The 17,983-nt window shown below is 46.5% G+C and overlaps 1 protein-coding gene across 3 annotated transcripts in view; it reads right to left on the bottom strand.

Moving 5' to 3' along the window:
- The window catches only part of Nup98-96 (nuclear pore complex protein Nup98-96), a 264,767-nt gene that overhangs the window by 159,372 nt on the left and 87,412 nt on the right, over positions 1-17,983 (bottom strand). For all 3 annotated transcript variants that reach the window (XM_055073379.2, XM_055073380.2, XM_055073381.2), the window contains one exon: positions 7,579-7,811. In XM_055073379.2, coding sequence (XP_054929354.1) covers positions 7,579-7,811 — 233 coding nt within the window. The remainder of the gene's footprint in view (positions 1-7,578; positions 7,812-17,983) is intronic.

Raw genomic sequence — 17,983 nt, 5'->3', positions numbered from 1 at the left:
TCATTAGAGGGACACTAAAGGTGAATATTAAGTCAAGTGGTAGATTAGTGCTCGAGAAATTGATATTGAGGAATCGAGAAATTGAGGTAAATGCAGGACATGATTAGAGACTCCCCCGGGACATTCAAGTACTTGCCCTATGATGAAGGCACTACCCACTATAATTATGTCATTAGTACTCAACCACTTGTTACAATGACATCATTGTATTACATTATAAGACGAAAGAAAATGCTAATTGTCCAGTTCTACTTCATCTTTAGAAAAAGCTCATTGACATTACGCTTCACAACCGTGCGGGCTGTCGAAAGGTCTCATTTTCGCTCGACTCTGTGCCACCAGTGCTTTCGTGTTTCAGTAGTTTTGTTGTCGCGTAGTGCTGTGCTGGTTTTGCTGGCTCGCGAAACTCACAGAAACTGCAAGTAGCAGAGAATTTCACTTCCAGTAATGCCGCAGGATGCCCGAATGGTCCATGCAACTTGACCAAAAGCAGACACAGTGGCACATCCACCACTCTGTCTTGGCTCGGTTTCTAGATGGCCGCGCTTTCACGTATCGTGAAAAAAAAAAAAACGCACATCCATCTGGCGGCCACCATTTTGCTCACTGACAGCAAAGGGTGGTGATGGCGTAATAAACGTCACCACTCCCCAGTTGGGTGGCGGGAGATTTGAATTGCGATAAAGGTATTTGGACCTATCAAATGCAATTTTCTCATCAACCGAGTCTTTTCTTGGCACGACACAAGCATTGCAAAGTTTCTGGAATGGCATTTAAGCAGTTCAAGTCGACATAGTATTTGCCTCTAGCGTACCTTTAATTGTTCCAACATCATGTTCAATGAACTGGTTAAGGGGGGAAGTGGGTCTTAAAAATGTTTTTCTTATTTTTGGGTGAATTTTTATTAAACTCCACTGCCTGGGGTAATTTTTCATGCTGATTTCAGATCTGTAATTAGATTTTTGATAGCTGCAGCATCAAAAAATATTGAGGTCTGAAGTCAAATTAATTTCAAGCTCGTTACGGGGCTTTTTGATGATTCCGTCTTGCTAAACCAAAAACTAAATGCATGACACCATTGCTAAAGACCTACTGTAGGGGGTGATGCTATTTTTATTCATTTGCAAACATTTTGCAGACAAGAAAACAATCTTGCATTTATTATGAACATTTTTTTTCTAATTAGCAGCGATTACTATACCTGGATGTGATTTTCATGACGGTGCAAGAGTAATAAAAATAGCACCACCCCCCAGATAATTTCAGCACGAATAAAATGATACCACCCTTGCCATTTTTGGCCAAAAACAACCCAGAAAAAACACCCGTAAGGCGGAGTACAGTGTGCAAAAACATCGAACTGAAATAAACGCATTTGAAGTTTCAAACAAATGTAGCTTTTGCTGAAGTGAATCTACAGCAATACAAATGGCACCATTTTGAAGCTCTATGTTTTGTAAGAATGTCCATACTAAATGTGTGACTGCACACTCTCAAAATAATAGCACACTGGCCACTGAACTAGCACAAAAACCTTTATTAGGCACCATGCTCTACAAAGAGCATGGTGCCTGGGTTTCAAACCGAAGTGTAGAACTCTGTGTGGGCATGAATATAGTTCCAATGTTGTACATGCAGGCTGCCTGATTAATAGCAGTCTCCATTACAATCAGTGAGGCATATTTCATTTGGTAGAATTGACCATGTTACTGAATGAAGGCTCTGAGTGTAAGTAGCCTTCCAAGTCATGTTCACCTGACAGTGGCTGTGGAACTTACGATCAGAGAGCCAGTGATAGATATGCAGCTGCTAGGTGCTTTCCAGAATTTTACTTTTGTATGATGCCTCGATCACTTCTGCAGCCAGGTGTGTGCCAGCCCAAGGGGCCTAATGAACAGAGCTCATGATGAGGTTCTCTTTATGAAGGGGTGGTATGATAGATATTGTTACGAGCTATCGTGACAATATGATAATAAAGTGAACGCGCAATGTGCTTGGTTGCGAGTCCGAAGTGCCGATGTGCGAAATGCATAGCCGCAGATACAAGGAGCCGACGCGCGATGTGCTTAGTCGCGCAGTCCGAGGTGCCGACGCGCGAAATGCCTAGTCGCGGGCTCGAGGAGTCGACCCTCGATGCGCTTATTCGCGCAGTCCGAGGTGCCGACGCGCGAAATGCCTAGCCGCGGGCTCGAGGAGTCGACACTCGATGTGCTTATTCGCGCAGTCGGAGGCGCCGATGCACGAAATGATTAGGTGACGGTCTGAGAAGCCCGCGCGCGATGTGCATGATCGCCGTGTCGGAGACTCCCTATGCACAAAATGTTAAGCCGCGTTTCTGAGGATTGCGTGCGCGATATGAATGTGTCACGAATTCGAAACACCGACTGCTGAAAGGCTTAGCCGCATGTCCGAGGATTCCGCGCGCGAATCTTGGTCGTGAAGTCCGCGTCGCCGATGCTCGGAATGCTTAGCCGAGAGTCTGAAACATCCACAAGCGTAGGGATCGGCCACGCTACTGCGATGTCCGCGTAGCGCCCGTTTTGACACGTCGAGATCACGGCGAGTGGAGACGTCACACTCGCGAGGTGCAAAGAGCCGAGCAGACGACGCCAGCGCCGGACCAATGGCGAACCGCGCTGGAGTCACGTGGCAGGCGCGGCCAATCGCAGACTCCAGCACGACCCTCAATCATTTGCTTTTTGTGCGCTTGTTTCTGCATGGAGGAGATCGCTGAAGCGGCAGATTTGAAGACGGAGAAATGCGCTTTCCAACGAGACTAAGATGGCGGCGCTCGGTCGCGCCGTTCCGGAGATATTGTGGCGTGAAAAACGCTGTTCTTAATTTCCGCGAGATCTTTCGCCACCTTGGCTGATAAAACTAATTTTTTTGAGCACTTCTAAGTGGTTTACAGTGATGATATTTGGGTATCAGATAGAAAAAGGGTTATAGAAACTGAAAATGTTATTTTCAAAAAATCGAATTTTTGGCCATCTTTCGCGATGTAAAACCCGCGTCCCCCCTTAACTAGCTATCATCCTAGTGGCAGGGAATGCAAGGAAGGGGAAAGCAGAGGTTCAAACAGAGTAATGATTTACAAAGTGTCTAAAGCTACGTAGGACGTAAGCGCAAACAATCCAGTTTGCCGGCTTAAAGATACGGCAGAATAGTGGATCTGTCATGAGAACAACATTCTTCCACAAGCACATTCCACGAAGCTTCACACTACCTTCAGAATACAGTGGTTAAGATACGTACAGAGTTGCTTATCCTACATGCATACTTTCCCGTCATCATATGTGGTAGCTAGGAACCTGCACAAACAAGAGGGAGGAGTACATGCAGTAGCAAATTTCAACGGCAATCCATCCTGGCACGGCGGAGCCTCACTATTCGAAAGAAAGAGGTGTAGAAATGGAAGATTATAGGATAATATGTTATACTAGAACGTACGAAGATTGGCCGCCGAAATAACGAAATCAACTAAAATAAACTAAAGACTAACAAATTTGAGGTAATGGGTAATACAACGGCTGGAAAAGCTGTTTGGCAAGCTTTCCAGGGTTCAATACCCCATTATACTGCACGTTTTCTTTTTGTTTTCTCTTTCTCTCTCTCTATTTCTTTTTTCACCAGTGTCTCTGATGTGGCGGAAACACTTTCCCCACTTAGACCTGAGAATGGCAAATGACAGCAAGCAACAGGTCCTCACGGCTGCTCCACAGACAGATCTGATGCCCTGTTGGGTCACACATGTATGTTTATTGTGCTGTTTCTACAATACATTTATTCTGCTATTTTTACATGTGCTCTGTAGTACATGTAAGAATGGCACAAGAAGCTTACTTTAACGCATGACCTGACGGTCCGATGCATGTGGCGGTCCAGCCAAAGTGATCATGCAATTTTAAAATTAGCCTTATCAGATTTAAGTGGCGAAAAGGCTTTTGCCACATCAGGTAAACTACCACAGGTAAAAAAAGAACAAAAGATAGTGTGAATTGGTATCCAAACCAAGGCACACCGCGTAGCAATCGGAGGTTGAGGTAATTATAAAACCTAATTCTTGTGCAATTTACGTACGCTATCTACAATGTGTTGTACACCAACAACCACTACATGTTTCTTTAGAAAGCGAGCCCTCAGCCATGTTGGCACCGATTAGCATTGAAGTTAATTACTGTCGATCATGTTTGCTCCATCCCCACTGCCCCCCTCCTTGCAGAACCAAATCTACACAGCATTCGCTATTTTAGGTAGACGAAACAACTTCAAAGCATAAATGTGTGTATTTTAGCGACACTGCCGAAAATGCTTTTAAACGTATACGGAACCCAGACGTTTTATATTGCTACGGAACAATATGTGCGATCACGAAAAGGCGAGCAGTGCGAAGACGACGACGATAAGAAGCTAGCGCGGGCTGTTGCCTCTTGGCCAAGCGCGTATTTTCTTGTAAATATACTTGTACATAGCTTTTCGTCTGCGTCTTCCTATGTAACAATATCGCTGCGCTTGGCCAAGAGGCCACGATATTTTTTACTTTAACGATCATTCTTTGGCCCAAACTACAGCTGTCAAACATCGCATTAATACCGGCGATGCCCCTCCTATTCATCGCTGCCAGTGTCGAGTGTCACCAGCTGAGCGTCAAGTTATTCACGCAGAAGTTCGCAAAATGCTTGCCAAGAACATTATTGAACCATCATATAGTCCATGGGCGTCACCTGTTGTACTGGTCAAAAAGAAGGATGGCTCATGGCGCTTTTGCGTGGACTATCGGCACCTTAACAGGGTTACCAAAAAGGACGTGTATCCCCTACCTCGGATTGATGACGCCCTTGACTGCCTCCACGGTGCTCGCTATTTCTCCTCTATTGACCTTCGCTCCGGCTACTGGCAGATTGCCGTGGACGATCTCGACCGCGAGAAGACTGCTTTTGTAACACCCGACGGTCTTTATCAATTCAAAGTGATGCCGTTCGGTCTATGTAACGCCCCTGCCACTTTTGAACGCATGATGGACTTCCTTCTTCACGGTTTCAAATGGTCCACGTGCCTGTGCTACTTGGATGACGTTATCATATTCTCCCCAACGTTCGCTACGCACCTCGAGCGCCTCTCAGCAGTCCTGGACGTTTTTCGTCGAGCCGGTCTGCAACTCAACGCATCGAAGTGTCAATTCGGCCATCGCCAGATTACCGTCCTTGGACATCTCGTTGACGCGAACGGAGTGCAACCGGACCCAGGCAAGATCCATGCTGTTGCGCACTTCCCTGTTCCGAAGTGTGTCAAGGATGTGCGCAGCTTCATCGGCCTTTGTTCGTACGTCTGCCGTTTCGTGAGAAATTTCGCCGCCATAGCACGACCACTAACCAAGCTTTTGAAAAAAGACGCCCCTTTCCAGTGGGGCGATAACAAGGCCTACTACACTGCTTCCGAGTCCAATCTTTAGTCGCTCCGGGACGGCGCTTTTGCAGCCGGGGGTAGTGCTACGGAACAATATGTGTGATCACGAAAAGGCGAGCAGTGCGAAGACGACGACGACGATGAGAAGCTAGCGCGGGCTGTTGCCTCTTGGCCAAGCGCAGCGTATTTTCTTGTAAATATACTTGCACATAGCTTTTCGTCTGCGTCTTCCTACGTAACAATATGATGCCGCAACTTATGCTACCAGTTTTTAAGTTCTTTATTAGTGGTCCGCCCTGCGGTATGATAAAGCAGTCCCTTGAAGAAGCGCCAAGAAAGAACTGCTTTGAGCAATAAAGCATATAGTATACTTTGCCCATTCGAGAACGAAAAGTGAATACAACTTGAAGAGCCGTCCATGGAGCTAACTGTACGGAAAAGAGTTGTGCTTCTCTGCTTTCATTAAATAATGATTCTGTTAATTTGTGAATCACAGTTTCAATTTCGACAACTTTGCAATTGTTAAATGCTGGAACACGAACGGATTTCAACCAATCACCTAGTGAATTGGTAGCGAAGCGTAATTGCAGCATTGCTGTATTTGTGATAAGCACACATTGTCATAGTAGTGCATCGAGGCGTCCTGAATGCTTTTTCTTACTGTGAAAATGTGCGTTAACACTATGTAAGCAGATGTGGCAGTCGTTACGGCAATGATGAGCACGCCTATCTGCGTGGGCTAGGCCAAAACAGGCATGCTCCACCACGACACACACAGAATAAGCGCTGCCGTGAGGGAAGCGTGTACAGCAGAACCTCTTTCATAAGGTTTGGAAAAAAAAATGCAAGAGAAAATGTACTGAGAAAACATATGATTGGAAGTCACTAAAAAATTGACATACTCAACTAATTGAGATCTACATAATGCAAAGCGCTATGCAAATCATTGCACAGCGCTTTGCAGCACGAGACGCCAACGCGAGCCGAGCTGGTGGGTTTCGAGCACCACCAAACAAACACCATGTCCTTTTTATGGCTTCAGCAAAGCTTACGTTCGCACTCCTCAAATTCGGTCTGGTTCAGCAGCTTCTTCGAGTGGGGCATTCTGGTGGGAAGTTTCGACATGCCCACTCAATGCAAATTGTTGACACTCAATGCAAATCTTGGCATGCAGACGCGCGTCAAGCAGGTAGGGCCTAAGCAATCCGTGATGCACATTGTCGTTCTCCATTTGCAAAGTGTTTTAAGACTGCTACGGGAAATATAAATGAAATCGAGCTGGTTGGCAACACCAGAACACCATGCCTACGATGGTGCCAGAGTGATACATGATGCTGCCTTTGTGCCGCCTGCAGCACGGAAAGACGGTGTGCTTGGGTTATCGCCTATTAAAAGCATGCAGTACACTTTCGACGGCACTACAGCCCACAACCTATGAAACAGATAAGTGAAAATGCTTATAGCAATAGGGTTGGTGGCGATGGCTGTGAATGCGGTGTGTAACAACCTGGGAGGAGATTTGCTGGTACTGGAATAATAAACTTGGTGTGCACCAGCCCTTTTACGTGAGACGGGCGGGCGAGTATTGCAGGGAAGCTGATGCGGCAAGCAGCTACTGTTTTCTATTGCGCAACCCTTTTTTTCTTTACAGTACTACAGCGTAACAGTACTATGTCATCTTTTTGTGTTCTTGATCGCGAACGTTGATGCCGAGAAATCGTACGTAATGGGATCATATCAGCGAGGTGTTACTGTATTTAGCTATTCAGGAGGACGAGGAAAAACTTTAGTTGCTCTAATTGGTTAGAAATTAGTGGATGCAGATGTGGTCAACCGTCTTCACGGTCTTCTTCCCCACCTGCGCAGGGTCGACTATTCAGCGTGCTTATACCTAACGTAACCAAACGTGAAAGAGGGAAAAGCCAATGAGAAACGTCAGACGTACTTCCGTAAAAACCCTGCCAGATCCGTCTAACGTACCTGTAAGAAAAGCTTTAGGGAGATGTCAGACGTACCTTTAGCCATAGCCAATGATTTAAGCAATATTAACGATTCAGTCGGGTGCAGTAGGAGCATGAGAAGCACACCTACAGAGCATTGGGAAGCCTGTCTGTCCTACAGTGAACCTAATTAATTCAGATGACAATGAACAAGAACGACAAGATAAAGCACCTGTCCTTGATGGGAAGAGCCAGTGGTGTCCTAGAAGATGGACTAGTGGATGACTGAGTAATAGGTGTGGATGCACGGTTGGCTGCAAGTACCGGGGAAGCTAAGAGAGTGCTCGCACTAAGCTTGTCCGGGGTGTCCTTGGGTTTGATGATCAGCGTCTTGACACTCTGGCGTGGAGAGAACGGCTCGATGCTGTCTTCCTCATCTTCCAACCCTTCAAAAAGTGATGATGCCTGTGAACACAAAAGAGAGAAAAATATTACCCTCCTGAAAACAGGTCAAACTCCTGAAATTTGCATTGTTAGAACAAAAGGTTCCAAAGCACTGTAGCCTCAGTAAGTCTTGCTGACTTTCACATAGTACTGAGGACCCCTTTCTCCTTGCTCCTCTATTTGCATGCACTAAAGTAGTGAAGACAATTGGCAGTGTTGAAATTGTTTTCCCAGTGAAATGATTAAATAAGATCGCACACCAATATTCAGGATACTGATAATTTGGTTATGCTTGATTATTCAGACAGTTTCACGGCATCACGGCTGGCACCATAGACTAAATGTAAAACAACGGCCAAAATTTTGGACACCGTACAGGGCGCCATTCGATAATTCAGTCTCTACCTGCATAACCACATGCTAATTCGGTCACGAAGTTGAGCCAAAAGAATTATATTTTGTTGTAATATGTTGCCGGCATGGTTGAGGTCCATGTTGCCAGCACCTTCTTGAAACCAAAACTACTGAAGCCAAGTCGATCTAGTAGTCGTGCCCGTATCCAAAACACAGGACAAGCCAAGCCACACAAATAAGTTGTAAGGGCTGCACTCCGTGTGAAGTTCTAAGCATCCGCCATTTGTTCCACCACATGTTAAATAGCGACACAGTTCTGGGTCACTTCCGATTTTGGTCACTCGGAATTATCAAGCCACCTTCATTTGCACTGATGATGTCAGCAATCAAGTGGCGGAAGTGTAGGGGTGTGCGAATAGTGAATTTTAGAGCTGAATCAAATACGAATTGAATAGTGATGACACCAAATTGAATACAAATCGAATAATATTTGAATAGATTTGAATAGTAAGGGAACTATTTTCAATACAGCCCTAGAATTCCACATTTCACTAGCAACAAATATTCACAAATTTTAACAAAAGAACACTGCAATTACATTTAAGTGACAAAAAAATGACACTATTATGTAAACTGAAGTAAGCTCATATACAGTAGCAACTAGAGCCTTGCAGATATTATGTAACTGCAGGTTGAAATACAGCTGTGATTAAAGTATTCAAGGTGGCATTTTGTATTAAAGTGGAAAGTTGGGCGAGTTGGTATACAGTCACCGACTGATTTTTCGGACTCAAAAAATTCGGATATGCTCGATTGTTCGGTCTGCTTCACGGCACCGCCATTCCCCCTTAGACCATAATGTATAACAACTGCCGAAAGTTCAGACACCTTGCAACCTCTCGTCTGATTTTTCTAACATGCCTTGAGCCAACTCAATCGAGATCACCATGCACCAACTCTGACCGGTGCATGGTTCGACTTGCTGAACGCCATTTTTGTTTTGAACGGAGCCTCCTTGCTGCCCTACGAAGCGGCGCTACTGCTAATCCATGCTCATCATCATCGTTTCTGCCTGGTTTGTAGCTACAGCAGTTCCGGTCTCAGCTTAGTAAGCCATGTCAAGACAATCCAGCAGCTGATTTGTTTCTTTCTTTGTGCACGACGCTGCGAGTAGGCCATGTTTTTCGTTTGTGCGACTGGTGTCAGCGTGACGGCGTGGTGATATTTACTTTGTGTGCTGTGTCAAGAGGTTGCGGTGATGCAACGCGGCATAAGGAAAGATCGCGTCAAGTGTGTAATGGCGCTGACAGTGCCCGTGCAGTCTGCGCTGGGGAATGCCTGCAAGCGGGTGCCGGGAGGCCTAGGATTTGTCACCTTCCGATGTCATCCCTACTGACGCCGAAAATGTTCTGCCGAGACCTGCGCAGTGGTCGCATTACGATTCCGGACATCATCTCATTTGACAGTTTCACAGGTGCTGATACTGCTGTACTGACATGCGCAGAACTCGACGAAGGTCAGATCATTTGTCAGGTTTTTGCTGCACCGCTGGACAATGACGCACCATGTGCTACGCTGCCGTTGCATGCAAAGCGTGTAGAAGCAGTGACTGTGCTTCCAGCCGCCTATAGTGACTGTACGACCCTCTCCGAGATTCAGGCTTATCTGATTGCGCGTAAACGAAACAGCGTGCAACGGCGCATTCATGATTTCTTCAAGCCAAGCCTATTGCCGAGCCCGAATAAGTGCATGGAAATAAAGGATTTTTATTTTTTTTCTTAATCTACTTTTTCAGACACCTGTTTATTCGGACATTTCCGCAGTCCCCGTGAGGTCCGAATAAACGGTCGGCGACTGTACATTCATAATGGTAACAGCGCGAACATGACGACGATGGAGTAAAAGGACACAGGACGAGCGCTGACTCACAACTAAGTTTACTAAAACACACATCAGGTATATAAGCGACATAGGCGATCACATGGTCAATTTAGGAACACACAACCAGGCCACGTGTATACAGGGCATCTGTTACCGTATCGAGCTAGTATCTAGGTACGTTAATTCCTGCTGAGAAAGCGCGATCGAAGGCTGGCTAATGCACCACGTGCCCTTTCGCTCAATGTGGGCTGCTTCAATGACTAATCTGGTGGATGCATCAGCATGCTTGGAACAAAATTGTTGTCTCTTTGAGCTGAAGCTCACACTTACATTGCCAGCAATGGGCAGACACATGCACATAATCATTCTTGTCGAAGGACAATTCATGCTCTCTAAGTCTTACATTAATGCACCAGCCGGTTTTTGCCTTATGTACACTCGCCCACACTTGAGCGGGAAAGAGTATACCACATTGGTAGTGCAACCTACATACTTATCAACATGTTTCACTTTGCACCTTACGTTAGGATTACATTCTGCCAGGAGCCAAAAAGACAACCTGCACCCCATACTGACCTGCAACATTCTTCAGGCCATGGGACAGGCGATGTGCTACCACGTTTTTCCAGCTCTTTCCTTCGGCCTCCTGCCTTCTCGAGTTTTTTACCCATTTAATCAACTTCTCAGAGCTGCCTGTTATTGAGTTACCCGGGTACCCAGCTTCCTCTAGCCTGAATACCTGATGTGCGAAGGCATCACCCAATGCATACCCACATGTTTTTACCAGGACGGCGCGAAGTACAGAGATGCAAACGGCATTTTTTACTGCTTTAGAATGACCTGAGGTGAAGTTCAACAGGGGCTTGGCAGCACGGGGGAAATATTCCCAACAGACATGATCGTCTAAAAATGTAGTCCAAGGTCAAGATATTGTAGTTCATCCTCTCTTGGTTGCTCCGAGGTGAACCTCAAACCCTGACCAAGCTCACTAAAAAGACCCATTTCATCCACCTTGTTGGTAGAGTCGTGTCTGTCAATTAAAACCAAAAAATCATCACCATATCTGAATGTCTTGATGGCTATCCCAGAAAGATGCCAGTCTAATGCCACATCCACCTGCGGCAAAAAAATGCTACTCAGGACGGGAGCCACTCTGGATCTGATACAGATACCAGCCTTTTGTATGAAAAGCAAGTCATTCCATCCAATCATTGTCGACCTCAGGTAGCATGACAAAAGTTCAAGTAAACTTTCAACAGTAACACCACATTTTTGGACAAACAGCATTTCATCATTCTGCTCCGTAATGCATGCCTTGACACTGTACATTAATTGGCTGTGAGGCGAAACAATAAAAAGATACTCTTCGTCCGCACTAAATGTGGCACACCTTCCTGGATTATTTAGCGAGAGGTATTCAATGCTCTCAGAATTCTGGATGACCAGGGGATCGACCAGTTTTAGCAAGGCAAGGTGGTCTTGTAAAAACATGGAAACTGTTCCTTTCAGTCACGATGACCAGGAACGGCATCTCTGGTTTGTGGGTGTTCGCATGGAAGAATACCTTTAACTGTCCCTCTTTTGCTTTCTTAACACGCTTGTTAAAGGGACACTGAAGGTTACTATGAAGTCAAATTAAAGTGATAACGCAATGCTCTAGAACGTCTAAGGCATCAATATAATCGCGAACAGAGCTTTAGAAACCGAGAAATTGAGGTAAATGCATGACACGATTTGAGACCCCACACCGCCATTCTGGTACTAGCCCGATGACGAAGGCACTACTCATCATAATTTATGTCACTGGTACTCAACTACTCGTATTAAAAAGGTCACTTCATTAGGTTATAAGACGGAAGAAAATGCTACTTGTCTACTCCTGTTCGATTCTAAGAAACAATAACATTTTGACGTGACCCTTCAGTAGTATGGGTGGTCGAAAGGTTTTGTTTTCACTCGACTCTGCGCCGCGTGCTTTTTGGAGTTTCAGTTGTTTTGTTATCGCGTAGGGCTGCGCTGGCTCTGCTGACACGCGAAACTTGCATTTGGATCAAGCAACGAGAATGCCACGTCCATGTGATGTCGTGGGATGTGCAAATGGTCCGCGGAACTTGGCCAAGGGCAGTTGCAGCGGCGAATCCAATGTTACTTATCACTGTGTGCCAACAAGTGAACCTCCGTTCGAAGTGGTTAATGCCGTAGCTCTGCCACAGCGCGTTGGTAAATAGCCGAAAAATCGCATAGTGTGCTCGCTGCACTTTCGTCCAGAAGATTACAAGTTCAACACTGACTTAGTGAAGTCGTGTGGAGTGCCTTTCAAAACAATGCTTTCCCGTAGCGCTGTTCTGTCGGTCTTGCCTGCATTCTCTGAAGCGCAAGAACAACTGCAGGTCGAAGACTGGGCAGTGAGCCGGCATTTGGTTTTCACGAAGGAAAAGCTACAAATGTGCGAATATGTATACCCATGACATACAGTTGCCGTCGTAGCAGTACGCAACGACGCCGGCAGCGCGAGCCCTCAGCAGCAGGGTCACGTTCATCAGTGCTTAAATCGCTGAAGTCGAGCCCAGCATCGCGAACCAATGTGTCGTTGTCAGGGTCGTCCATTGCAACGAGAGTCAATGTTGGCGTCACAAAATAAAGAACCAGCTTATCGTCACACGCTTTCGCTTCTGCTAGCCACTGTAGTTCTGCTTTCGCGCTGCTGTCTGCTCTGTTTCTGGTCGCGCGTTTGCGTTTTGCGCAGAAAAGCCGTAGCGCCGTCTGCGGGTGCCTTTTCCCTCACCAACGGCGCAACGTCACTATGAGACTATGACGTCACCGCTCCTCAATCGGAGGGCGGGCAACTTGAACTGCGCTAGAGGTACGCGGACGCTTCAGAATGCATTTTCTCTTAAAATAAGTCTCTTCTGTGCATGAAACAAGTGTTTCGAGGTTTCTGGGATGGTATCTGAACAGTCCACTTGACTTAATATTAACCTTTAGTGTCCCTTTAAGTCCTTCTAGGCTTAAAGCATCAAGAAACGCCACTGCTTTTTTCTTCACTTTCGCTACACTTCTTTAAAGTTCTTACGAATAGCCAAACTTGCCTTTTCCTGGTAAACCCCTTTAGCTATCACCACAAAAGAACCTTCTTTGTCCGAAACAGCGACCCTTAACCCATATTTTGTCATCAGCTTTTAAATAAAACATACATAAGAAATAAACAAAATGTGACATAAAAATTAAACAATGTTGAACTGAACAGTACACATACTGTAATGTATGTAATGAAATATGTAATGAAACAGATAAACCGGTTATCACAGCTTGGGCCTTAGCACCAAAAGCAAGAACACATCAGTGTTGAATACTGTACAGTCGCCGACCGTTTATTCGGACCTCACGGGGACTGCGGAAATGTCCGAATAAACAGGTGTCCGAAAAAGCAGATTAAGAACAAAAAAATGAAATCCTTTATTTCCACGCCCTTATTTGGGCTCGGCAGTAGGCCTGAAGAAATCGTGAGTGCGCCGTTGCACGCTGTTCCGTTTACGCGCAATCAGATAAGCCTGAATCTCGGAGAGGGTCGCACGGTCACTATAGGCGGCTGAAAGCAGTCACTGCTTGTGCACGCTCCGCATGCGACGGCAGCGTAGCACATGGTGCGTCATCTTCAGACTCGGAGTCGTCGTCCGGCGGTGCAGCATAGAGAATGAGTGCAGCAGAAACCTGACGAATGATCTCGCCGTCGTCAAGTTCTGCGCATGTCAGTACAGCAGTGTCAGCACCTGTGAAACTGTCAAATGAGACGGTGTCCGGAATCGCAATGCAACCACTGCGCAGGTCTCGGCAGAACATTTTCCGCGTCAGTAGGGAGCACATCGGAAGGCGACAAATCTTAGGCTTCCCGGCACCCGCTTGCCGGTATTCCCCAGCGCAGTCTGCGCGGGCACTGTAGGCGCCATTAGACACTCGACGCGATGTTTCCGTACGCCGCGTTGGAACACCGAAACCTCGACACAGCACACAAAGCAAACACCACCGTGCCGACACCAGTCGCACAAACGAAAAACGCGGCCTGCTCGTAGCGTCGTGCGCGACAGAAACAAATCAGCTGCTGGATTGTCTTGACATGGCTTACTAATCTGAAACCGGAACTGCTGTACGGCCACTCTATCGAACCAGGCAGAAACGATGATGATGAGCGGGGATTTCCAGTAGCGCCACTTCGTGGGACATCAAGGAGGCTCCGTTTAAAAAAAAATGGCGTTCAGCAAGTCGAACTATGCGCCGGTCAGAGTCGGTGCATGATGCCCTTGATCGAGTTGGCTCAAGGAGTGTCCGAAAAATCAGACGAGAGGTTGCAAGGTGTCCGAACTTTCGGCAGTTGTTATACATTATGGTCTATGGGGAGAACGGCGGTGCCGCGAAGCTGACCGAATAATCGGGCATGTCCGAATTTTTGGAGTCCGGAAAATCGGTCGGCGACTGTATCTGAAAAAACAATTTATACAAACATGAAACAGCAGGCAAGCTGTCCCAAGTAACAAAGGACCTAATAAAGAAACGACAAATAATGAAAGTGTCAAACTCAAGAGATAAGATAGAATTCGCGGAACTGTCAAAACTGATCAACAAGGCGAAGATAAGTGATATTCGAAACTATAACGTGAGAAAAACTGAAGAAGCTGTAAAAAAATGGACGCAGCCTGAAATCAGTGAGAAAGAAACTTGGCATAGGATAAACCAAGATGTATGCACTGAAAGATAAGCAGGGTAATATCAGCAATCTCGAAGATATAGTAAAGGAAACGGAAGAATTCTATACTGACCCGTACAATACCCAGAGCAGTCAGGATACCTCCATTAGAAATGGTAATGAACAGGATACAGCAACTCCTCCTATAACTAGCGATGAGGTCAGAAGGACCTTGCAAGACATGAAACGAGGAAGAGCGACAGGAGAAGATGAAATAACAGTCTATTTAATCAAAGATGGAGGAGACATAATGCCTGGAAAACTAGCGGCTCTTTATACAAAGTGTCTATCAACTGCAAGGGTCCCAGAAAACTGGAAGAATGCTAACATTACACTAATCCACAAAAAGGGAGACGTTAAAGTGAAAAAGTATAGGCTAATTAGGTTACTCCCAGTATTATATAAAATATTTACCAATATAATGTCCAATAGAATAAGGGCAACACTGGACTTTCGTCAACCAAGGGAACAGGCTGGCTTCAGGAAGGGATACTCTACAATGGATCACATCCATGTCATTAATCAGGTTATCGAGACATCCGCAAAGTACAACAGGCCTCTTTATATGGCTTTCATAGATTACGAAAAGGCCTTTGATTCAGTAGAGATACTAGCAGTCACAGAGGCAGTATATAATCAAGGAGTACAGAACGCTCATGTAAGTACAGTGGAACCCCGTTCATACGTTTTTCACCGGACCGAGGAAAAAAAACGTAACAGCCGGGAAAACGCAACAGTGAGGAAAGCTTCGAAAATGAATGAAAAAAGTGCAGCTTCAACTATAGACAATTTATTTCCACAGAGTGCGCTTAGAACTTAAAAAAGTCTAGAATGGTGGCTAGCAGTTTCTTTCGCTCGCTAGAAATCACCACACGTTTCTCAATAGCCTGGAAGGCCGCATTGCTGTCAGCGTCGCTGTGAGGTGCGACGTACCTGCGAAGGAGGTCTAGAGCCGTGACGGCTTCTCCAAAGCTAGGATTTGGCAACTCCCCGGCATCATGCGGCTCGTGCTCCTCATCGTCACCGCGCCACGGCAACGGACGAAGGAATATCCGCGGGAAATTTTGCCCTCTTTGGCGTAATCATGCTAACGTGCTGACGATTGTTTAGTATTGCTGCGCAGCGCGCGCATCCGAGCAGCCTTTTGCGCGCAGCGCGGCGTGGTTTCACGAGAAATGTAAACAAGAGAGGAGAGCTGGCCCGATAGGCGGAGCAACGCCAACTTCCGGCTTCCCTTTAGCTATAGCTTCACAAAGAGCGACGTCAGGGCCTCTCCCGAGTTTCCTTCCTCCGTGAGTCGATCCGTCCGCCCGTCCAACAAACCATGCGGGGACCGTAATCACAGTGATGATAGCGAGAGCATTTTTCACGAATGGCCACCTAGTGGCGGCCTCTCGAACTGGCGTGCGGCTTCTTGCAGCCAGTTCCATAGCCAAGCCCGGCCAAGCCTGGTCAAAACTCGTCAAAAGTCAGAATGACGGTCGAAGCGCGTTGCCTACTTTAGCCCAGGCGGGTTCGGGTTGCGACGCATCATGCGGGAACGTTTTCACAGCTACTACGTAACAGCGGGGTTCCTTATACATTGGATCCTATGGAAGCTATGCCGGGACCGGATGAAAACAACGTAGCAGCCGGGAAAACGCAGCAGTGAGGAACGTAACAGCGGGGTTCTACCGTACCTTGGAAAATACAGCTACCTTAATTCTACACAAGAAAAGCAAGAAGATACTTATAAAGAAAGGGGTCAGACAGGGAGACACAATCTCTCTAATGCTATTCACTGCATGCTTGGAAGAAGTAATGAAGCTACTAAACTGGGAAGGCTTAGGAGTTAGGATCGATGGCGAATATCTCAGCAACCTTCGGTTTGCCGATGACATTGTTCTATTCAGCAACAACGCAGACGAGTTACCGTATTTACATGACTGTAAGTCGACTCAAATGTAAGTCGACCCCCCCATATCGCGTGACCGAAAAAAAAAAATTTGAGAGAATACCCGAGGGCACATTCGATAACGAAAATTTATTAGTAGCTGACATGGTCACTGGACTACTCGTCTTCACTAGTGCTGCCATCGTCATCGTTGCTGCGGTCCAACAGCGCGTCGTGGTCCAACGAAATTTCAAATTTGGCAAACGACCGCACCAGGACAACTTGCAGAACAGCAGCCCACGCCAAATGCACCCAACCACACGCAGCCGTCAGGGAGGCTCTTTTGACAGGTCCGGTTGGCGTAATTTCGCAGTCTTCTGCCGCCAGCCACTCGTTGGACTCGCGGCGGAGCAGAACCTTAAAATTAAGGCGAAGGTCCAGGCTTGTTTCATGACCTCATCGCACTTCTCTGGCAGGGACCGATCACGCATTTCAGCGACGTACACCGCAAGCTTAGCCTACAGCTCTGGAAAGCGTCCAGACTTCGGCCCGTGGGAAATTTCTCACTTGCTGTCACAGGTGAAAACTTCGCTTCGCTGCAGTCGCCACTCTCGCACCACCCGTTTAGAAACATCGAAATTGCGGCCCGCTGCGCAGTGATTTGCTTCTTCAGCATAAAGGATGGCAGCCCTCTTGAACACTGCTGTGAACGAGTGCCGAATGATTAGTGGGCCTGGAGCACTCATGACGACTGGGGGAGCATAAAGGTAACACGTAGCCGGCAGTCAAGTGGAACGCGTCAAACCGATACCAATGCCTTTAAACGGAGAAAGAGAAACCCACGAGCGGTGTCTGCTCTTCCATGAACTACCAATACTCCCCGCAAGTGCCGCCGTTCTGAGGGTGCCGCCGCAAATGGGAACAGCGGCGCTTCCATCAACTATCGACAACCCCCCCATGAGTGTTGCATGCACTGTAAAACTCAAAAAAATGTTGAAAAACCCTTCCACAAAGCGAACAAACACGCGGGATAGCGAAAAGATACGGGTAGGGCCATAGAGCAAACATAAAATTGTAACTACGTTGTAGCTCCCGTTGGTATCGCTTTTTTGGCGGGGCCATGTTTTAGTTTTGATTGTAAGTCGACCCCCTAACTTCAGACTTTCAAATTTAAAAAAAGGGGTCGACTTACAATCGTGTAAATACGGTACAACAAATGATTGAGGACCTTAACAGAGAGAGTGTAATAGTGGGGGTGAAGATTAATATGTAGAAGACAAAGATAATGACGAATAGCTGGGCAAAGGAGCAAGAGTTCAGGATCGCCAGACAGCCTATAGAGTC

Source organism: Dermacentor andersoni, chromosome 4 (assembly GCF_023375885.2).
Source record: "Dermacentor andersoni chromosome 4, qqDerAnde1_hic_scaffold, whole genome shotgun sequence".
In the NCBI taxonomy this organism is placed as follows: domain Eukaryota; kingdom Metazoa; phylum Arthropoda; class Arachnida; order Ixodida; family Ixodidae; genus Dermacentor; species Dermacentor andersoni.
The sequence above is the reverse complement of the archived record's forward strand: the minus strand, read 5'-3'. Positions and strand labels throughout refer to the sequence as shown.